This window comes from Danaus plexippus, chromosome 10 (genome assembly GCF_018135715.1).
Source record: "Danaus plexippus chromosome 10, MEX_DaPlex, whole genome shotgun sequence".
Lineage (NCBI taxonomy): Eukaryota > Metazoa > Arthropoda > Insecta > Lepidoptera > Nymphalidae > Danaus > Danaus plexippus.
The window spans coordinates 7,673,294-7,699,087 of record NC_083543.1 but is presented as its reverse complement, the minus strand read 5'-3'; the positions used below and the strand labels follow the sequence as shown (position 1 = coordinate 7,699,087).

General features: G+C 28.6%; 1 protein-coding gene across 1 annotated transcript; it reads right to left on the bottom strand.

The window, feature by feature from the left end:
- Positions 1–24: 24 nt before the first annotated feature.
- Positions 25–3,606, bottom strand: LOC116778643 (uncharacterized). Its single transcript, XM_061521631.1, is given in 9 exon segments — positions 25–136; positions 284–439; positions 508–612; positions 681–780; positions 922–1,108; positions 2,569–2,802; positions 2,805–2,833; positions 2,959–3,207; positions 3,473–3,606. Coding segments are annotated over 9 exon segments (1,242 nt in total). The 5' UTR covers positions 3,601–3,606; the 3' UTR covers positions 25–82.
- Between the last annotated feature and the right edge of the window lie 22,188 nt (positions 3,607–25,794).

The window sequence follows — 25,794 nt, the reverse complement described above, 5'->3', positions numbered from 1 at the left end:
TAAAAACTAATATTTAATATGACACTATATTATTTCAGAACATTTTGCGTAGTAAAACAAGTAATGTGTTTTAAACTACTCCTTAAATATTTGCTTGTCGCAGCATATTGAAGAAAGAATACGCTGAAGCCATTTTCTGAAAAATAAAGATATTAGATAATTCTTGTGAAAAGATTTCAGAATTTCAAAACAAAATATAGTTGTTGATCTTATTTTTGAGTCATGGTTTCACTTTTTCTTTTTTTTTGCCATGTATAATTATTCCAAAATATATTTAACGAACATTAGAAAATGTCTGCAAAGAGACTTCTTCAAAGCCGGGAGATTTTATTGGCAGTGGCTGCAGCGACCTCTGCATGATGAGCAATAGGTAGGGTCTAATAACGGGACCAGCATTCCAGAATGGGATATTCCAGCAGGCATAGCAAATTGAATTAATCTAAAATGCAAAATAATAAATATATAATCACTATAAAACTGACGAACTAGATATATTTAGACGCGTACCTTAACGCAGAGAAAAGTGCACAAATAACAGGGAATAAATATCAAAGTAATAGCTCCAACGCAAAGAAGTATTAGAATGGCATTGAATTCACCTGCATCCCACTTCTAAAAAGTACAATTATTTAAAAAATTCTATCATTCTATGTTAATATTATATTTGTCAAAACTTTTACCTCGGTAGCTGCATATGCACTCAGACACACAACAGGGGCGCTGATTTTTTGTTCAAACAGAAGGAGTTTTTTATATACTTGGGCATAATGCTCCAATAGGCTATAGAAATGAAATTTAAAAAAAATTTTAGTATGTAAATAAATAAATACTTACCTGCAAAATTCATTTTTAAACAATGAATCATATCCGTATATATTGAGCTATTTCAAAGATTTTTAATAGAATGAATTGAATATTTACGAAATCATAGAATAATGTTGTTGAATGATGTCTTTCATTCTAAGTTTTAATAAATTTGCAAAATACATCTCCATTTGAGTATCTCTCGTATGTGTGATTCCTTCCATGAGATCTTCAATGCTCCAAATGACTATGTCTGCTTTCAACGCTATTTCTCTAATCCACATTATCTGTGTACCTATCATAACTGAAAATTAACCACTGTTTATTAATTAATATATTCATATTAAACCGTATAGCCCTCGGGATTATGCTAGTCACTTCCTGCGGTATGTGAGTGGTAGAACGAGGGTGACTGTGTCTGACTTGTTAATGAATTGACTCACACGAAATCGTAGACCACAAATAAATCTTGGAAAAATCAATTAAAAATCTGTCCTAATTAATGTAATGGTAAAACTGTTATATGGTATAATAAATTGTTTTGGGCTTATTAAAATTAATACACATTTTAGTGTTAAAACTCATAACTTTACCAAAGATGAAAAATTGTTTACTTAGGCTGTTTTAATACAAAATGTGAAGTTATTTCTACTTTACGGTTAGAGATAAAAATGCAAAATCATATCCAATAAAAGTATTAAAATATAAAATGCAAAAAAGACTTATAGCTTTAATTTTATTTTTATTTCTCTTTCATGTTCAATTCATAGCGACTCATTTATTCCACTCGTTCTATTAGGCCCACAAATTGTTAAGCAGATTTATATATAAAATAATTTGTGCTTTAAGAATAAAAAATAAGAAATTAAAAAATCTATCAAAACAATTTTGTATTTGACAAAACCAAACGAGTAGACGGCCCAATTGATGGAAGGTAGTCATCGTCGCTAATAGACATTTACAACATAAGAGATGTTGCGGATGCATTGCCGACTTTGACAGTGGAAGAGGGTGAGAAAAGGGAAAGGGCAGGAAAGGGTGGGAAAAGGGAAAGGGCAACCGGCCCTCTCACTCATCGGCCAAAACGCAGCCTTTAAAGGAATCTTCTGTGAGAGAGTCGTACTTCCGCGGTCGAGCCAGCCCATGTTCCAGCTGTAGTAACTTGACCACAGTTAGGCTGTACAATTCTAAAAAAAGAGTACTGAATCAAACGTACACGATGTATACATTATACATATGTGTAAATATTATATTATGTAACATATATATTCTATGACCCAATGCAAACGTAAAACATGGATGCCAGCAAACACTATGATCATAAGAATAATTTCAAAGTGATCCAATGATTTGAAATGTCAAAACGCGATCGAAATAGATTTACCAAATACTTTGTTTAAAAAGTAATTAGATAGAAATGGGTATTTTAAATATGTATTTTATATACCCTTAGGTATGTATTTAGAATAATTAACTTAAATTATTTTTGTTTCTTTTTTCATATCATATACGTATCCCATACTATTATTCTTGCCTTTCCATTGTTTGCTAATATTTTTTTTGTTTGTTTTTCTCGGTTTTGAGTAATATGGAAATATCGTTTTCTCGTCCGTCACAGTCGACATACCCGAGGAGGTGACTAGTTTTGACAGGAGGACTATAACAAATAATGTTTACAAAGGCATATTTTATAATAGCGATCGGAGTAGCCGAAGTGTTCTCTAAAAAAAGGCTGTATTATGGTAACAGTACTGAAATTCTTACAAACATAATTTAACACATAAGCACAAATGCAAATATTCGAGAACATGAATGCTATTTCATAAGTTGGAGTCAATCCAAAATCAATTTCGAATATCCAGAAAGGGAAAAGCAGAGGTCTCTTTCTATCTCCAGAATTGTTAGTAATGGAATGAAATGCGAGCGAGCAAACAGCGAAGATTAGCATTCCTGAGCCAATAGCACCGGTGAAAACTATTGCAAACTTAAAGATTTTTTTGTTAAGATTTGGTTGCGGAGAAACTTTGTTCTGTAAAGAGATAAATAAATATATATATATATATATATATATATATATATATATATATATATATATATATATATATATACAAAGATAAAATACAAAACACAAAGTGTAATACATTCAAATCTTACCTGTATTTAGAACCTTTACCGTAAATGTACTTAAAATCTTCTTCCATAATGCTGTGCAAAGCATAATAATTTATCACGTTTAGTCTCGTACAAGAAAGTATAAGAAGTTTATATGACATAATAAGAAAATATACTCCCGCTTCTGTAATGAAGGGGAGATCAAATATCTCTATTCCGTGGTAGATGGCAAGAGATAGAATGCCAGTTGCTATCAAAGCACAGAATATCATTATGATTTTGACAAAATACCTGCAATAGTTATATATTATGAAGATAACACATGAATAGTTGGAAGTTAATGACAAAGTGTTGCTTTTAGGGGCTACTGGGAGGAACAATTATTATTAACTCTAATGTGTGGACATTAAAGACTGATCATGAAAAAATTACGGTGGGAAAGATATAAAAGAAGCGAAGTATGGATATAAAATATTGTTTTGCTTGTTTAGAAAATATATATTATAGGACCTTAATTATTAACGGAAATGTTATGTAACATACTGAAAAAACTTACGTCCATTTTGGTATAGGTTCATCCAAAACTTGGAATATTTTAAGAATTATGAAGAAAGCTTTATGAAACTCACGAGCAGTTGCATTTTTTACACTCCGATTTTCCTTTGTTTCATATAATTTTAACATCTCTTATGGTACTACTAAATCAGATATGAACAAATCACTTCGTGGCAATCATTGCCTTGTTAAAGTACGTTTTTTGCCTTATATATTTCTGTTACTCTACCTACCGATATATGGTAATAAGCATCTAGAACACGAAGGTAGCGTCGATTATGTTTGTGTTCCGTACAAATATTTAGTTCCTAATACATAATAAGTTTTCGTCTAAATACTATTAATTTTTTATAATGTAAACGAAACTTAATTTCATATTTTCCTTATGTGAAAGTGAATTATTGATTTGGACATTGAAGCTGACTTATTAAGATTAATATATGTAACTTTTGTTTTAAAAAAAGCGTAGACAGAGCTATACTATAGCTTTGTAGTCACAATTACTTAAAGTGACAATTTGCTAAAATGCCTTGTCTTTTATTACCCCTTAATGTTTCTGGGCCATAATTTTTAGTTCCAAACAGCAGTCGCCACATCGCCTTGGGCTCTGTTATATAAACATCAAAGCGAAACTAGTATACCTTATGTGGGAAATTATAAGGTTATATATTATTTTAGTCTTACATTGGAAGTTGTCGGCTATTGTCAAAGTAATATTGAGTACTTTTTGTACAGAATGATAAATTATAATGTACAGCAAAATAAAAAATGTTAAAGGTATATCTGCTTTTGGCAAGTAGTACTCTTGTCTATTTATCTTTAAAAATTCTAGATCAATAATTAAATTATTTTTTTAATTTCATAAATTTTTGGACGGGTATCAAAATAGGAAATATAGACAATTTCTCGATCATAATACTAAGAATAAGGGAAAAACCAAAACGAGTTGTATTATAATTACTTTATATAGTTTTGAAAAATCCATTGATCAATTTGATCATTGTATTTTTTAGAACTATTTGAAGCTTACAGTAGTTAACGATATATAAGATTTTCAGGTGTACACATAAAAATGAAACTTAGTTTTTGGGATACTGCGAATCTGCCACGGTTCTGAGTAATCACGTTTGCTGTATAGGAACCGAAATGCCGGGACCACGCATATAAAATAATAAAAAATAGCGCAGTATCCGTAAAACTTACTTTCGCTTACTTCTTTGTAATAACATAATGAGATAAAATATGTACCTTTTTTAGATTCTTGATTATTTACTGTACTACATAAATTTATTTATTTCATTTATCAAGTAAAAAGCAAAAAATATAATTAATTTTATTTTCATGTACTATTGTATTTTTTTAAGTTTCTTTTTTTTGAAGAAACATTTGTTAAGCCCAGGGGGAAACTTAAAAAAATAGGATTATCTGTTCCAATTGTGGTATTATTTTTGAAATTTAAGATTTTCAGAACTCTCTCCATCAATAGTTAGAGATTTGACTTAATAATTGCTTCATATTTTTCCAAGTTAAATATTTGTAATCAAAATTTTTTTTTAGAATTCTATTCTCAGTTTTTGTAAGAACAAGGTGAAGTTATTTTAATATATGAAGTTCCTTTATGTGAAATAAATACCATATTTACTATTTATCCGTTGGAGGTAGTTGTAGAGTCTGTTTAAGGGCTAAAATAGTTTTGAAACTGAACTAGTTTTGATGATTTTTAGTCCGCAATCATCAAAAAAGTTCACAAAATAGTGGAAGTGTAGTAAATGCAAGAAAACATTCTTGCATCCGTCTTAAAATCCATTTTATTTTTGTATCGGAATAGAAATTGCTCTTGGAAAAACCATAGAGACATATCCTCTCATATCGTAGCTATTGAACATTTGTCCCTAATAAAATTCTTCCTTTTTGGAGCCGATAAGCTGGAAAAAGAAACACTTCAATCATTCAAAGATTTAGTTATAAATCCTCATTCTATGCTCCTTTCTAAAGCTTGACGTTTAGAAGCTGCAGCTTTTTATCTTGCGACACATTAAAATATCTAGGTACCTGAGGTTAAACATAATAAATAATTAGTTAGCCTCTGTCTAGGAATAATTTTACATATACTCAAAACTTACTTGAATGCGACAAACGTAAATGCCATTATTGCGATAAAAAAATATTTAATATTTTTTTCTGATGTTTTTAATAAATTGTTAATAAGGTTGGAGATTTAACCATAGTTCCTTTGTTAGATTATATCCGAAACCATTACACGGCAAGTCTTAATATACCACGGAGGAAGCTGCGCTCAGATTTTTATTAAAGGATAGAATACAAGATGCAGTTATTTATCAATAAACGAATTTAATAAGGAAAAGATATTACAAATGCAGTCATTTGTAAATACTTTAACTATTTTTTCCCTTTTATTTTCCCTAGACTGTGCGATTAAAAAATATTCTAAATCATTTATATTAAAACTTTGCCAATTATCTCATTGACTACGTTTACACTTCAGTTCACAACTATAATTGAGATAATGAAGAGCATATCTTTATTTAACTCTCAAGACTGTGGCGTTTTTTTCTCTGTGGAACTGTTTTTCACCTTCCCTTCTCCTATTGACCAAAATTCTTTAAACTCACTTACAATGTCATTGCTATTTCTTTCTATTCAACGATTATTTTTCAACATTAAAGTTCACTAGTTAGCCATTACATCTCTTTTTTTGTCAAACAATGTAATTTATACTTCATAATAATACAACAAACGTACATACGGATTTAGAGCTATTAAAATGAAAACATATTTTTTTTGTAACATATTGAAAGTAAAAATTTTGTATCCTAATAAATTGAAATTCCTTATTTTTATGACGTTTAAAATATTTACTCGTAAAATGATGATTTACCGACTCAAGTAAGAGCACTATAGCTTAATTGGAAACGCGACTGGGACGCAATATCCCGGAAATTGGCATATTATGTAAATATTTTTCTCCCGTATAAAAACTATTTATACTTATTAGCTTATTTTTTATTTATTTATTTGAAGAGTTGGTCATTTTTGTTTAGAAAGACATATATAATTATTATGACCTCTAATACTCTAGTCATTGCTATTTTGCACTCACGTGTATAACTATTTTATGGTAATGTTACAGGTAATGGCATAAAATTAAAGTATGTACTTAATTAAATATTTACAGTCAAAAAGAACATAAAAGGTAGTATGCATATTTTTAATTATCTAATATAAAGTGAAATAAAAGATAAAAAAATCCATTCATTATCTACGTTTCATACTTGTTTGTTTGTCCCTGTTGTCACAGTTCCATAATCAGAGTCGTTACAATCCTGAATTATTGTTGTCATTGCCTGATCAATCAATCAAACCCAAAGACAAATTTCACTTGTTGAAGTGTAAGTAAAGAAATAATTATACTTTAATAGTATAATTATTACGAATGAACAGTTTGTTTCGTTTTCGTATTTTACAATCTATTTACATATTTTTACTTACAAAATATTGCGAGTAGAATATTAAAGAGCCCATATCTTTAAAAATCGGGCAACTATAAAAAAAAAAAAATTCTTAGCTGCCCCATCTTTTGAATTTACTACACATGTCTTATTATATGGCTGTTCTATAGAAATATGTTTTCTGAGCAACCTTTTACAGATAAACTTATTAATGATGTAGCATTGCAGTGCTGTGAAGTTACAAAATATTAAGAGGTTTGCATGGAAAATTTGTGTGCAGAAATACTAAGACTTCCCAGGATTATGATCATTGTAATTTAGTTTTCTCGAAAAGTAAAAAACGGGTGAAGTAATGTGATTATATCATTTAACGAACACATGTACAACGTCAGTATGTCTTTTATTTACAACTAAATTACTCGGAATAAAATTATACTGTCGTGGGACTGTGGATTATGTAAAATACCTCCTAACACACTGACAAGTTTTATCGTCAGGGGAGAAGCCATTCCTAAATTGACATTTATGTTGGTATCAAGTGATATTATTAACTATTTTTGATATCTAAAATTTGAATCAGACAAAAAATTGTAGTTTATGTACTAAAAATTTGGTTAGGTGGAGAGAGGAGCTTGGATAGTGGAGTTGAGCGTTTAACGCGCGTTAGATAGGCACCCCTTAGACCTACAACTGGGTCGCAACTCCCAGGCACTGTTGAAGCGCCTCTCCCTGCAACGCCATGGTCCTGGCACCCGCACGGTGAATCCATGGAATGCTGAGAGGTTTCGTCTCTTCATGTAAATTTTTTCAAATAATAATTAATAATTCCCATTTTAATTTCACATAATTAAAGTTCAGGAAAAAAAATCGGTGAACATTTTGAAAAAAATTATACAATCACATTAAATAAAACCTAATTAATTGATTTATAATAATGGATGTTAAGAATGTTATTTAAATAATGCATTAATAAGAATATGCTATCATTTATTGCACGCGGTAAAGTAAAACATTATATAAAAAAAATGTAATTTGAATCAAAATATTTGTAACATTTTTCCAGAATTATTTTAATATAATTACAGAATTTCCAGCCACTAAAGATAAGTGACATTGAGATGATTGTCTTATGTATGTGACAGTTGTAATGTTGTCACATTTAGTGCTGTGACATTGTAATTGAATTGTGAGATATCGATATATAATAGTCTCGTCTATGATATAATATCATTTTAATATTAAAAAGTGTTTGTGAATCCTTATTCGAATATCTTGTCCTGATTTGATACGGGTGGATCAAATTTCCTGGAGATATATTTATACATCCGTTGTATAATATATAAAATACACTTTCAAGTTTGTGTAGCTTAAATTGTGAGAATATTGAAATACTTATAAATATACATTTATTTGTATAGTGTCTATTCTTAGGATACGCGTTGAAAAATAGATCGCAATAATGCCTTTATTTAAATTTAATATAATTTAGAATAGATTTCTAACTTCACAGCCGTTCAGTAAAATTAAAAAAAAAAACATTTAGGGAAATCCTATGCCTACCATTACGCTAAGAAATATCAGTTCGCTGTCGATGATAACATAAGTAACTATATAAGTTTGAAAACTTACATAAATATAAAAACTTTTTAGACCATAAATTATTGATTTAAAAAATGTCAATATAATACACCCATACGTACATATACACGAGTACATACATACAACACCAATCTTATTCAATAGAGATTTTATTATGCTTAGTGTGCAGATTTTATTATGTAATGTCTTTTATTTTAAAATCAGAACAATAACTTGAAGATTCCTGGTCGTCATTGTTCTTTCCAGGGATTAAGTCACGTAGATGATTGAAAATTTGAGATCCGAATTCCACTTGACAATGGCTGCTATTACGTTTCTCTTATACTTTGTTTTTAAAGAAATTAAGAATACTGTATAAATCAAACGCTACAATAACGGATTATATAAACAAAATGTATACAAACATATAAATATTAATCGTAAATATTATATTTTAATTAACTAATTTGAAATATGTACACATATGTGTGTTAGCCTAAAGTCTACACAATGCAAAAGGATATAAGGAAGCAGTCGCCTATTATTTTTCCTCTTTATATACTTATTGTGAATGCATATACTTAGTTGTTTTGATTATTTTGATTGTAAACAAGCAAACAACTTACCAGGTATAAATTGAATAATACTGCCTAAGAAATGAACAGTACAAATCGAATTTACAAGTATTATATTTTAGGGAAAACAGTTGAATCTAAATGATTACATGAAATCCTTTATCCATTATAAATATTTAATCAATAAAATACAATCTTCTGAACCGTGTATATAGATTATATAATGTTCTATTTACAACACTTTGAAGTAAAGCAGTCCTCTGAGGGAGGTAATTAAGTGGAAGATTGAAACGATCATTGAGCCGAGTCATCGCGACTATTTATAATGTGAGAAACATCACAATAAAAAGCAAGCACTGTGACACCATTCGTTTCTACCGTCATTTTTGAAGCTTATTGTTTCGCTGCTGGTGCATAATAGATTTTTCGAAAACAAAAACTTTCGCGTAGTGCATGTTTTTGACTTTTTAATAAAAATGTGTGATGAACAAGGTGGAACGGTAACGAACTTTTTCAAATCTTTTACATAAAACGTTGTAAACTGACGGTAAAATGCGATAATGGTTCTGTCAGAAGGAATGCTGCTGTAATATGAGTTTGGATAAATAAACACGGAGATATTAGAAGTAAATCAGCATATTTTAAACATACATGAATCTTTATCTTTAACATCCTCTCTTTCTTTAATCATTCAATCCAATACTATACTTATTTAGTTTATTCTACTTTAATCCTAGATTTCTTCATTTATTATATTTTAAATTTAAGTTTTATTTTTTTCTTTATTATTTGGACAGCCTTATATCTTATTTTTTCTTCTATATCTCTAAGATTAGTTGGTAAAGAATGCTTCCTAGCATTCGTCTTTTTAAAAAAAAATCAGAGCTCAATGAATATTAAATTGAATTGCGTTATAAAATGTTAGGTATATTAATTTGTAATAAAATATTTTTTATCGTATGAACCCAAGTCACTAGCTATATTTCTTGAGTACTTTTAACTGTAAAGAAATGCTTTACACATACTTACAACATGGTATTTGAGAGTTAATTAGGACTCTGCTATCAGAGTGTACTGAGATAATTCTGCGACAGTATCTAAATTCCCACGATGGCCTTTCTGAACAGTTTATTAAAACCCTGTGAACTTTTATGATACCTCTAGAACCCATCAGAATTGCCAGAGGAAAACAAATCAGGAGTAAAAGTAACACTGTAAGTGACATCAACAATTAGCACTGGAGTGTTACCTTTACCCAGGTCGCATTTTACAGCTATAACTTAAAAATCAATTCTAGCGGCTCTTAGTGGTATCTCGGCTCCGGTGCCTTTTTCTTAAAGCGTCAGCTGTCTAGGGAATGAATCATTTCTCTTTCCAATTCTTATATTTATTTTTAGAAGTTTAATAACACCACTGCCCCCCAATCAATTTTTCGAGGAAAAAAAAAAACAGACATGACTATGGCGACAGATCTCGTCTTAATTTATTCGATTTCTTTGCCGAGCGATTTTCTAGTGTCTGCTGAGCTTAGCAGAAGCTTATTGATGACGATGCTCTTTTCCTTCACCTGCAATTTGACGTTAATACCCACCGAAACATCCATATCCGGGTACTGTGATAGTTAGTGATGCAGCCCATCATTCTAAAAAACGATTTTTGAAGTTGTCCGTTGGAAAGTTTCGGATAAAATAAATAATAAATTGTTGGACTTTTCATGAAAACATAAAAAGCAATATATTGTCTATATAGGATACATATAAATATATTCTTAAACGTACACTGCAGCTTTAAAATTTCACAAATATTACTTTATTACTTGATTTTTTTTTAATTTATTACTACCTCTTAAAAATAAAATGAAATAACCGTTACATGTGAATATAAAAATGTTTTAACTTCTTAAGCTTTAAATGGAGAAGATAGTGCCTGTTTAAATAGTGTACAGTGTAAATAAAGTGCACCTCGTTTTAGAGCTTGATAAAGTGTATCAGACTAGAGAAGATGCTTTCTTTTAAAGAAAACAATGGCCATGATCTATTAAACTAATTCAAATATCAAAGAAATAAAAAATCATTCCTATAATAATTACATTCTAATTTCAAATGGATGATATATATTTTCTCTAGCAAAATATTATAGTAAGAAATCTTAAACAGATTTAAATTGCATTAACCTATAATATGTTTATCTCAGTTTAACTTAGTGAGTCAATACGTGACTCGCCTCATCGAGCCAAACACGTTTGCTGCAAAAGTTTATTTAATACAAAATAATATTTCGCTCGCATCATGTTTAAGTAACTGTTAATCAGCTCACAGGTAGGAAAACTGTTGTTAACGTGTTTGCTCAAACTTTTTGATGCAGACCGTTCTTATCAACGAAAGTAATAAATGAAATAAAACATTATTCATGTTGTACATATTCTGAAATATAAAATGCTTATCATATTTAAATAAGCAACACTTTTCAATAATCTATAATTAATCAATAAATTTTAAATAAGAAGACTGTTCGAGATTTTTATAGTTAACGCTTCAATAAATTCAATGTCAAACTCAATTAAAGTGAAGACTGATCATAAAATATTTTATGGGCGGATCAACGTGATGTGCATCACTGGAATTCAATTATACTTGAATGAGGTGCAGGATATACCAAAATAGTTATGCCATTCATTTAATGATTTTTATATTTTGTCAATTTTTATTATCATTGCGTAAATTCGAATGGATAGTGATTGTCTTTCCTCCCGTCGCTAGATGGAAATGAAGACGAGGGTGGCGAACGAACAAATTCAGTAACAGCCCATTCAACCTTATGTTGAAGACAACTAAGTTATAATTGAAAAAAAAAACACATGAGTGTGCGATCTGTTTCATTCCTTTCCTGTTCATATGATGAAATACGGAGGGTACCGCTTTGTCCTAAGTTGTTTGTAAACAAGAAATAGGTACTTGTGGAAATTATAAGGAGCTTATTTGAAAAGGTTTATAAATATATAATCAGGTGTTTGGCACTTAGTGTATTTATTGGCCACTAATTTGAGACCGGTATTCGGCAACTTAAGCTCCCAGATAATTTAATCCTCACGGATTTTCTTTATTCTAAACCGTAATCGTTTTGTTTTTGTCAAATATTTATTTTGTATTATATCTACATTTAATTAAATTTGTTTTATTACAACGGTATTCAAATTTTTTTTTCTTTCTCTTGCTGTATATATATATATATATAATGAATATAATTTTGTTATTATTGCTTTAGAATTAACACAGTTATTACATCAAGGAGAAACACATACGAACGTATATTCCTTAGTCAACATGAAACAATTTTGAGAAAGTTTATTTTAATTAGAGCAAAGGCGGTCAAATCTTAAAAATTTTACTATGACAACTCTCGGATTTAATATCTGGGCAGAACTGGATGAAGACTTCACTTCTCCAGGTATTTCATAAATTATTACTGAAATTTTAAAAGACTAATGGATGTTTTAGAGTGAGGTAGTTAATTATTTTTAAGCAAAGTTCAGAACTGCTACCGACTGCTATAGACTTGGATTACATGTTGGACGCAGCTGGCCAAACTTAAACAGAGACTTTATCATCAGCTGTTTCTTTTAAATACTTCGTTTTATCGAACGCTGTCACGCCTTAATATATTTTACATCGGATAACTTATAATCAATGATCTAAATAAATATTTTCGATATCGACTATTCTACTATAGTCATTTATATAACATTGATGTATTCTTCAACATTTTTATTACAAAAATTTTTTTAGGGTATTAATTATATTATATTTTTTAATTGAAATAAAAAAAATCGTTAATTCTTTAACAAAGCTGGCTCTGTTATTGAAAACATTTTTAAGCTATTTAACGCACAATGGACTCCGGCATTTACAAATCATATACACGTCAATAACTATTTACGGATGATTAAAACTAATTGGTTTATTAAAATTTATTAGTTTAAAAGTAAAAAAAAAAACATTAATCACTTGAACCTGTATATAAAATTTTCAACATATTGAAAAGAGTGTTGAATTTTCAATCAACGACAAATCTAAGCCTTAAATTCTTTGTTGTCCGTTATGAAATTATAGATTATTTATTAATAGTAGTCGAGACAGATTGAATAGAACTATTAACAGTTCTTATTTTAGTTATTTTCAGGAGCAATATTTTCAGTAGAGAGAATTTACTAGAAACTAAGAAGATGGCACCAATTTTTTTTATTAATAGTTATATTATAAATAAATCTGAAATGTTTTTTCAGAATTAAAATCTTCATAATCTAAATAGAAATATTTTTTTTTTATCATTATCCCAGCATTGCTCCTGGAAAACTACTACAAAGCCTATATTAAAATAAGTACTTATGTGTGTTCAAAAATTAAAAAAAATTTAAGTAGTCCACAAAACATAAATCATTTTTTAGTTGTTACTTAAAAAAGTATATATTCTTGAAATGCCTTTTTCGACCTAAGACTTGCCTCCGTAAAAAAAAATATTAGTGATCTGTACTTACAATCTTTCATCTAAATATCTTTATTATAAGTATAATCTGTACAAAATAATCACTTTTTTATAGTTTTACTGTCAATGAAAAAACAAATATTAATCCTTTTAAACAGGAGGACAAAATCCTTAGCGGTTTAAGTATGGAAATAAATTAATTGAAAATAAATTAATTTATTAACGTTCAGCGTCCTAAATGTTCTGTAACATTCGAAACTGTTTCATCAACTTAATGTAATCTATTTATTGTACGCGTGAAGATCCAATCTCGAGTTTAATTGTGTTTAACCCACAATCCCTCTCGTTGTTACTAGTTGACACGTTTGTTACAATCTTAAGTTTCTTTAAAGGGGTGTATTTAAAATTTAATGTAAATCTCAGTGAAGTTTACTATTTGGAAAACAGGAATAGGATAAAATATTAATTTGGCCATGGTTTTAGTTTGATCGTTTTAAAGTTACATTGTTTCCAGTGAAGAAATAATAATCATTTACAATAAATGTTTTTAAAAAATTATATCATAATTATAATTTTGTGACTTTGGCGAAAACTTTCGATTAATTGTCATTTATAAATATAGAAGTTGATTTAAAATATTGCAATAGTCAAATTGTATTAATTGTAAGTTAATTTTAGTTAAATACGTAATTATCTCTCCTAATAATTTTATTTAATTAGAATATTATTTTCTATCTTAACCGCTAGATGTCACCAGTTACCACCTCGTGGCCGGATTCGAAATGTACTCCATCATCTCGGATTACTTCGTCTATTATGCAAAGCGCCATCTTTTCGTTGTCAGCGTAATGTACGAATATAATATCCCCGATGTATATTGAATTTTCCAATCGCAATCAAGATCATTTATTATGAAAAATAATTGATTTTGTAACTATTTACTCTCATTTATTCACTTGAGTGAAATGTATAGTTTTAATTAAAACAGAAAAGACAGATATTATTCAATTTATGAACTCTACGTGTCATTTCGAAATCAACACAACCTAATATGTTATACGAGATTTGATTCAAAATATTTTACGTAATTAACGCGAAGCATTTAAATTTACATATTCAGACAGATTGCACTCATCACTCGTGACAGCACGTAATGCGTTTTTTCTGTTGCTAAATCCGACTCAGCACTATACACAGTATATAATTGCATTTATGATAACGTTGCACACCATATAATATCTATTACTGAGATTATTTTGCAGTTTGAAACGGAACATATTAGATTAACTTTATACTTGGCTTTCTATATATATAGTTCTACAAGATTAGACAATTTTCATTCAAAGACAAAAGGACATAAAATAACAAATTATTATTCGAAATATTCTGTATATTCTCAGTCTGACTATAAATATATATATGATTATAATTTATAGATATAGTATCTTCTGTTAATTTTTCATTGTGATTTTCATTTCGCAACCATAATATTTATCATATGAACGCTATTTTAATAATCTAATTGAAATATTTATCGAAAATGTTCAGTAAAATAAATTATTTGGAATAAAAGTTTTACTCGTATCGTGGTTTTTGAAAAACCTTACTATATTGTTTTATGGTATCAATTTCTTTATTTATTCAATTGATTATTTTTGTCGTTGTTTTATTATATACTTTATGTCGACTTAGATTAAAGCATATTTTTGTTAGCAGTCTTCTTAATTTTGTTTCATCTCGTATCATCTTTGTGTTTTTGGTTATGACGTATTTAATTGTGATATATAATTTTCGATATCATTATACAATTATTGTTTTGTTCCCTGGGGTTTTTGGAGGACAATGATCCAAATAATGAAGCGCTGCTTAAAGTTATCCTTTCGCATACTGGGATCATATTCAGTGCTATGTAAGCTTTGAGACAGGTTTCAAAGTTCGTGTAATGAATACGTGACTTATCTTCGTGTTTCAGGCTGAAGTAGCATCACTCATACCTCTTAAATGCTTGCGCTCTTCCAGCTAACATGTGGCCTATTGTTCGAGTTTTATTACCTAATGAAACCAGCTATAAACTTATGTAATTGATGTGATATTAAATGAAGAGATAAAAAGGATTATTCCTTTATATTCCCGCTGTATTTATGGTTATGAAATATTTATGTTGGTTTTTATTTTTAAGAAAAGTTTTGCCTTTTGTTATTGTTAAAATACGTTTTGATATAAAAAATATATAATTGGATTTAAATTTAATAGCTGTATAAAATATTATGTCTGTTTTTACCTATAGCCAAAAAAATAAGGGCATTATTTAAAAGAACCCTCTTCCAGATGCAAGGAGTAGTTTCATCTTTGCTCAAATATAATTATTTATCAAGGAAATAATACAAATGGGAGAATATTTGGGAAAAGATGTCTTCCAGTCACATCTTGATCACTACTCACACTCGACGTTGTTATCTAACGCTGTTCATGTACTTTTAAAGTAATTATTCAAAATTTTATAAACATTATACTTACTTATTTTAAGTAAGTATAATGTTTTAAAGCACTAATAATATTCTGCAAGAGATGTGTCTAGGATGCATATACGTAATAGTTGCAAGGCTTTATGTATTTACGTATGTGAGGCTTTTGTGTCGTAAAATAAATGCATAAGTTTTTAACAGGTACGTATAAAGTATATTAAAAAGTTTGGTTATGTAAAATCCTATTTCTGTAGTCCATGTCTTAGTGTCGAGGATAGCTGGTGGTCAAATTATTTTTATTATATTTTTAGCACCATAAATCAGTTAATCAACTACCATATGTTTTTCGAAATATTTAAGAACCATTGTGTGAATAATATTAAGTAAGGTCTGCAAAGTTTTAATTACCTTTCCATATAAGGCAACCTGGCGTAGGTTACCAATATATGTTCATTAAGACCAACTTTTGTCAAGAGACCTAATATTATTTAGCGGTTAATTAGAAATGGTGTTTACAAAGAATATTAAAATTAAGATAGAGTAGAAGATAAAAACTTAGTATTATTAAACTTATTAGCATTGTTTTAAAAGATTTCATTTAATCCACCTAAAATACTCATCGTACACATTATATTATTTAGTTCGAGTTAAAAAAAAAACCAATAACACTAAACACATTCTTGATTTATAAATCCGCTTTCACAATTTTGTCTTCCCGTGATATTGTATAGCTCTTCTGTAAAGGGCAGAGGTAAATAATATAATAGCAAGTCGTTTATCGATATAAGGCTACCGCTAAGCGCTCTCCACTAGAATTAGAGCGAGGCGACGTGCCACTAAAAGGATAAAATCCTTTAAAAGCATGACAACATTCAGGTACGAAGGAAGATGATTTTGAATTAATTGTTAATAATATATGTGGTAATCCAAAAATATTAAAGCATTAAATAATATAAATATTATTGCAAACGGAACAAGTAAAACATTTGTTATTTCGTATATGGAACACCACAGATGATTTATCTTCGTGAGCCTCAGTTACGTATAAAAAATATAAAAAGTATATTTTTATATTATTTACTTAACACTGGACTTTATTAATACCATGTCTATTTTATTGTAATCTTTTACATTCGTCTCGTGAGCCCGTGCGAGTGGTCGTCCCTGGTGACCGACTAATTGGTATTTTTCAGATACTCAGTCTTTTCATAAGGCTTTAATGTGTTTTCCACTTTATAAGAAGGTTGTATACCTAAAATATGCCTACAAATACTTGTAAAATAGCATTGAAATTTTGTTGCTTAACATGTTTAAAATACGATAATAAATAGTAGTTTCATACAATCGATTACTGAACGGTATAAAAAAATATGTATGTACGGTTACATAAAATATATACAAAATAGAGCGTCCATCAACTTATTGTTTTTTATTATACTTTGTTGAGGTCTGGGATGTCGCGAAGAAAATTTTAATAAAGGTATCAAATACCTGGTCTGTTGTTACCTTAAGAATGATACTTACCCGACAACAGAACTTTATTTTTAACTTGTACATTACAATTCAAATAAAATTTATGTTAAACTAAAATGTTGTGTAACATTTTCTAACATTAATGGGGGTGAGGTGGTATTTTATTTTAAGTATTGCGTTTACTATAATAAAAATATATACAATCATGAATAATATAATGAAATTTAGTTTCAGACAAATATTGTTTCATTTCCCATATCCATCATGCTAAATACATAGATTTCAATTAAATATAGATCAGGATTTGTAGCAATCCTAACTAATATGATTATTTAATAATGCGTTTGAAACTGTACAGTGCCATCAAACTTATTATTTGCATTACTAACATTGTAAAGGGTTAAAATTATTATTAGGAAAAGGCTGATGGGTGATTTTATGAACCTCCTCATTAGCTGACACATCACCGCAAAGTATAAGTTAAAATTTATACTTAAATTATGAGTTGTTATTGAAATTTCACATGTTAACAGATGTACAAGTATTAAATTTGATACAGAAGGTCAACGGCGTTGCTGGCTAGTTACCATATTTATTTTTCAAAAACTTTTTATATCTGTCTGTATCTTACGAAGTCCTTTGACAACGTTATACAAAGTACACTTTAATATGTATATTTTAAATGATTGGCTTAGGGCATAAAGATAGATTAGACATTGAATTTAAAAAAGAAGTTTTTTTTCTTGAATAATTTGCAACGTATTAACAATATCCTTATGGTACAAATGCCGATGGACGACGGTGGCTACTTCCCCTCAGGTAGGCCATTGGCCGTTTCCCTTTTCACACAGAAAAAAAATCTTTCTTCTACAAATTAGAACATAGAAAAACAAAGACATTAAAATAATAATGAAATATCTTCCCTGTAGGTTTCGGTGTAAATTAAATAACTTGCCATTAAAATACCAGAGGACCTACAGTTAATTACTCCCGCCTGAACACTAATGTTTAATTTTTAAAACCAATTATATTTTTGTTGACCTAGGATTTTATTTACATATAGGTCTTACGACACGTGCTTAAGTATAATTTTATAGGTCACTTCACAATTGTTTAAAAAGCAACCTTGTAAAAATTTTTTCGCTTTTTAAATCAAACAAGTGTCTTTCAATAAGCCGTTTGAATATTGCTCTTTTCTTATGAGTTAATGACAAATATTTAATATCTTTTGTTTTTTAACACTTCATGTTTGCAATTCTTTGAAAGCATATCATTAAAAAAACATTACAGACATCTTATATATTGCAAAGCTAAATATTCCACCCTTATGAATATTGCAGGTTTTTCAGTTTTACTTCAGTATTTTTCGCGTCTTACTCCAGTAGATAAGGTTTTGCATGCAGTCAAAGTCAACTCCGCCGTCATATCGTATTTAAAATAATTGAAAATCTTCTTATCATAACTGTTCCTCTCCTACGAATGGTTTATTCAAAGAAATCTTATTTAAGTTTTATTCTAGCTTATACCTTTTAATGCGTTAAAATCATTTTTCATAAGCAATTTTTCATAGAAAAACAATTTTTTGTTCAAAATAAGTAACAGTTTATAACGTTTTGATAATGTTTGGGTGTTATTGGCAATATTGGTATTGTGATAAATTTAATCAGCTTGTTAAATTACTTTTATTAATTGCACACACCATACATTATAGCTAGCTAGCTCTTTAGTCATTGTGTCTGCCCTTTGATGAAAGTTTTGTCTACCCTAATAATAATCGTTTTACTTGTCTATTATCTATTAATTATTTTATTACACATGGCTCTGGTAATGTAACAAATATTTATGTATCTATTTTTAATATAAATTAGATTTTATTAATGGTTTGACTATAACTTAAGTTAATGTATTATTTTGAATTTTTTTTTATTCATCTATTGCATGTCGCATTAAATCGGCCAGGCAGAAGGGGTGAAGTGACAGGTTGAGCAGCTAAGACCACGGTGCCTCGTGAACTTATATAACTACACCACACTGCTGTCTTTTTAAAAGTTATAAAAAAAAATCAATATAACCCACAATCCATCTCTTTGTTTAAAATTTAGCGCATTATAAATAATTAAATAAATAAATAATAATCAAACTGAAAATAGTAATAAGACAATATTTAAATCTCAACCATTCCTTTGGAGATCATTAAAACTTCAATCACTAACGAGGTGGTACTATGCACTTCAAGTGGAACATTTGACCCGTGAAACATGTCTTTGTCTCTGTCAAAGCCTTAACGCATGTACTGTTTCAAAGGGACGCTCAAATATTATTCTACAGCGCGTCTTCTTAAATATAAATGTTTATAAATTAAATAGTCATCCTACTGACATGATTTATTTTTGAAATTGTGACAATTGTTAGATTAAATTTAATTTATTTGCTTTTTAAATTGACATTTAAAGTTGAATTGTCATAACTGTAGTAAAATTGTAATTCTATTAGTATCATTAGTTGACAGTATCGGGGTCGACAGGTGATTTACATAATCAGATTACAGCGAACGTGATAGAAACGAGATTACAAATCACCGTCAAATAAATATGATGGATTTTCATTTAGATATTACATTGTAATCAGATTTAACTTCTATATTTCAAGCGTTGATACCGCAAACAACACGTAACATTGTATTAAAATTCGATCAATTCTATGTAATTTGCAGCTTTCAGGACAATGAATACATGGGAGCTATAAAATTTAATAGCTTTTAGTATTTAAACTATTGCTAAAACTTCGAGGGCTTTTCGTAGCAGTTGGCACAATGTAGTGTGACAATGAAGTTAGTATCTCGAAGCGCCGGATGATTGGAGCTCGCGGGTGATTGAACATAGTTAAAATGAGAACCGAGTATTGAGATAACAGTTGACTCACAACATTATATAAGTACAGTAGAGTAGCAAATATATGCATTAATATAATTAAATTATAGTTACTAAGTTAATTATTAGGAAGAACCTAGGGCGTCATTGATGATCTTATATTTCTAAAATGTTTTAAACCAATAAGATTTTCATTTTACAATTATAAGGCTTTCACTATATAATATTATGAAATATATAAAAGATAAGTAAGACTACAAAAAGTAACACGTTAACAAAGTCAATTAAGTGTGCAGGTCTGTTAAAACAATTCGGGTCCTAAATCGTCGGTTGTTTGGTAAACACAAGCATATTTTCAGTGAGGCGGAACATTAAGGAAATGCGATTACATCGAAGCGGAAGTTAGTTTACTTCGGCGGGAGAGTAGCCCGTCCGCGTTGGGAAAGCTTTGTATTGTAACGTACTGTCTAAAATTATTGCAAATAATTGTATTAACTTTTCAAGAAGCAGAAATTTTAATGAATTTTAACAATACGTACACATTTCAAAATAATTATATTTTAAATTCATCTACATATTAAAAAAAGTACCGTGTATTGATTTCTTGCTGATTTTATTCATTATAACATGAAAGCTTCGAAAACTAATATTTTTATATAATGTTTATGTTATTACGGGAGCGAACGAGTCAACCTTCAACTAGATGAAAAATATCTTGAGGTAAATATACGTAGAGTTACCTTAATGTTTGTGTTTCTGGAACTGTGAAAATTAAGAAGCAAAAGGGGATGGTTTGATAGTACCAGGATAAAAGCAAATAAAGAAAAAACTTCTTGCCATTTAATTTATTGAACGAGACGCATCTGAAACAGATACTTAAAGCCTATTTTTGTGCTAATGCATGACCTATTAGAGAGTTCATTATAGAAAATTAAAATGAATAATGTTATCTGAGATTTTCACGAGTATTCATTTTCATTGTTTTAAAAACTACATACTCCCTACATTTCGATTCCTTTAGCAGTAGCCATGATCATTTTCATCTCTTCTACCCGTGATCACGTTTGCTGCAAAGGAACAGAAACGTCGGGAGTATATAGTTTTAAAATAATAAAAAACACGTAGTATATCCGAAAACTTTAGTGTTATTAAAATGCATAGATTCATGTGGTAAAACACAAAAACATATAAAGAGTTACTTTAAACTGATAATGATCCATAACACACGTTTATAGAGACCACTGACATGTAAATTTTATTCTTGGTTTCCTGCTGTCGGCTCGGAAATGTATAAAACAAAATTTTTATTTCAATTCGCTTTAGGAAAAATAGTTTAGAATCGATTTGCGATTTCAGCGCACTGTGAACAATGATTTATTTAACAGTTATATAGTTGTTGTTGGAAAAAAAAACAACCTAATCATATAAATGACAAATGTTTACAGATGATCTATAATAATAGATTACTAATAGTTTTGTAAACTGGAAAAGATTTATATTGAATGTACGAACTTAACAAGTGAGAGAATGAAATCAACTAACACTTATTTTATATTAGATATCTGAGCTTACCTTCAAGAAATTCTAATAAAATGTGAACTTCACGAAACTGCTTGTAAAGACTTTGACAAATACACGTATCATGTTCAGTCTGACAGTGGACCAGATAATACAGCTACTTATAAAACAGAGGAGAAGTAAAAAAAAGGAAAGAGAAAATTAATATTATCAATAAAAGAGACCTAGGACACCTTATAGACTGATATAAAATTTGAAATTGATGTTTGAATTCCAAAGCAACATCTTGCTTAACTAATTCGTAAGAATATGCCTTTAGCTACATATTCGATCATTGAAAAAACGTATGTAAAAAGATATATTTACTCGTAAGCATGACAAATACTTTCACATTGATGATAAATGTTATAAGGTGTAGTATAGTATATTATTTTGCGTAAAAAGCGACTAGCTTTATAACTAGTGAAAGAAAATATTGGTTGTCTTAAAAAGTATAACTTTTGAGTTAATAAGTATTTCGTATTACAAACTACAATCAAGTTTCTAACTCCCATTAAAATGTTTCTGTTTTATAATAAATTTTTAGATGTAATAGAATTTTATATATTACGCATTAAAAATACATATTGTTTTATTATGCAACTAATGCAAAAAATACTTATAAGTTGAAACGGAATTTTCATTAAATAATGGCTAAAGAGCCAGACAACCTTTGTTTTGTCTTACAGTATCTTATATTTATAAAACATTCCGTTTAAAATAGTCTTGATATTACAATTTTGGATATTAAAATTATATTGTATTTAATTATGCTAAAAAATTTTCTTTTCACTTTGTGCAATCAAAACAAGGAATTTTTTATTCCGTTTCAATACAACCTTACACACAGTTTAGAGTCAGCTCGTACCAAGCATGTAAATGTATTTATAAGAAGTTTTCCAAGAGCTTGTGGGCAAACGAGATATAAAAGTTATATTTCTATAAATACGTTATGAGTATAGATATGAGTCTTTATTCATATTGAATAAATGCGATTTAAATATCTTAAGCTTCAAAAAAAAGAACTGTGTAAGTCGAGTCAAGTCAAGTCAAGATAATTCATTTAGTTTCTGTCTAGTAGACTTCCATCATATAATAATATGTATATTAAAAAACGAGATAAATGTAGTTATTTCATACGTCATAAAGGAAATTGTAATAAAAATGCAGGGTTAAAAAGTGTAAACATTTCAGGATGGCTGTTTACTCTCAGCTCGCTCGGCGCCGTCCTTCTATTGCACTCTCAAATGTTACGTTAAAAACGTACTACGAGTACTACCAATGGGATGTAATTTGTTTACTATTGCCATTTAAGGCTTTTTTATTATACCCAGTTTTATATTTGTTTTCTATGTGAACTATATTTCGCTTTTATCACATTATTTGCAAGCTCTTTTAGGTTCTTCATTATCTGGGCTTTATGTTTTACGATAGAAATAAGAATATTAGAATAATTTCGATTCAAAATATCTGCATTTCTTGTACATTATGAAGGTTTAGTTCAGTTATGTGTAATACCTTTAATAACAAATAAAAGGATAACAATGTTGCCGAAAAAATAATATATATATATATATATATAAATTTAGATAAATTCCTGAAAAATTTTTAGGCAAAACTCGACAACTATACGAAGACAATAATGTGAAACGTCTGAGTAATTTATACACAAAATGTTTAACCGAAAATCTCGAAGCATTCGAAACTTTATCAATATAAAGTATCAAAGCGTCCTAAGCCTTATATCAGTTTGATGTAAATACTAAGGAGTCAATTTTTAATTTGAAATTGAGCAATAACAAGTTCTTTTGTGAATAATAAACTCTTCTGGATTCTTTAACTTATAATAATATTAAATATTGTATAAAATAATATTTAAAAAAATGGAATATTCACTGAACAATTGCTTCCTGGAAAAATTTTGACAACAAAGACAATTTGTTGATTTCATCGATAACATTGTGAACGACAACATTTTTGACGTTCATGTTAAGAAATAAAATAAATTTAATAAGAACACATTGAAATATGTTCAGTATTTTAAGAAAATTTAATCATTAAACTTGTGTATTTACATTTTAAGAGAAAGAAAAAAGAGGTATCTCGTCTATAGAGTAATTAGCAGTCTTTCAAGTATTATCTTCTTCTTCCTCTGACTGGATTGATGGTTGATGGGTTTTTAAGGAATGATGACAATAATTCCTTTATTGAACAATTCCATACAAATATAAGAATCTAAAGTAAAAATGCAACTGGAAAAGAAATAGAATGGGATACTACTGGAATAAAATGACTATTTCAATTGAAATGGGCGCAAATAGTTTGAAATAAAAAATACTGTCTCGGTGAGATAACAAACTTGGGACTGTTTTATGTGTCTGTTAGTCCTTTATCGTTCAGAATTTAACCAAATTGATTTTATTCTCAGTTTAAATTACTCAATATCATTTAAATAATTCTAAACATAATTAAAAAAAAAAAACAGTTATAAGGTCGTATGCATAACCTTATATCATACTTAAGTTTGGAATAAATAAATTGTAATTAAGCAGAAGAATCAATTTTTTACTTTAATTTAAAAACAACAAAACAAAAAGGTCAGGTGATATTGTAAATGATTAGTGACATTAATTATAACACAATAATATTATCAAATGTCTATAGAGCTGATTTATATGAATGTTAAAAGAAAGATATTCAAAATACAAAATATTTTAAGTATATATATTCAATTATTTTACTGACAGATTATAGACAAAAATAATATATCCGCGTATATTTAAATAGGCTTAACCGTTCAAACATATCCTTGGGCATCAAGTGCCAAATGAAAGAGAACTAATATCATCATCATCATCAGCCTATCGGAAGCCCACTGCTGAGCATAAGCCTCTTCTCGCATGAAGAAGGTTTGAGCATTAATCTTAAGAGAACTAATAATAATAATTAATGTTATATCTTTATAAAAATATAAATGTAAAAGCACCAACAAAATAATGAAATGATAATTTATTTTCTTCTCCGCTTATTACACACCAGCCTTAAGTGGCACCGCCTGCTAGCGAGAAATAAGTTACCTTACATTAATCATAAGTAGATATCATATTTTTACCTGCACACTTTATGATAGAGAATTTAATAATTGATTACATTTGGAACAACTTAGCATACCGTGAGGAATTATGACGTGTAATAAATATTATTTTATATATTAATATTAACTAAATTAGAAGAACATTTTTCTAATAAAGTTGCCCTCTTTATTGATAAAATTATTACGATCATGAATATATTTTGTATATTCGAATATTTGAAGGAAACTTAATTATGAGAATGATTAAGAAAATAATATAGAATTCCGACAGACGGAAAAACTTCAAACTATACTTTTGTACAGAGTATTCAATTTCATTGAATATAACTATTTCATGTATCAATGTATTAATAATAAAAAAAACATTGTTATTCATTTTAACAGTTTATTGGTTAAATTCAAGATACTCATTATCATAGATTCGTTAATATAAAAAAACATTTTTATTCAGAATTCTTTAAAAGGCATAGAATTAAAATATCAATTACTAACGAGTCTTTATAAAGTATTGAATGTCATATATTTAGATGTGATATGGAAAATGACTGTTACTAGAACAGAAGTCACGACTTAGTTATATATTTCTAAATAAAGCAAGTGATATATTATATATAAATAATATTTCATGGGGATAAGTCAATTTTATATTAATTTTTATGAGATATACAGATTTTCTAATTAATAACTTTTCAAGTGAGTTATATAAATAATATTGTTTTAAACTGTTCCCCTGTGACACTAAAATCTCAATTGCTGTAC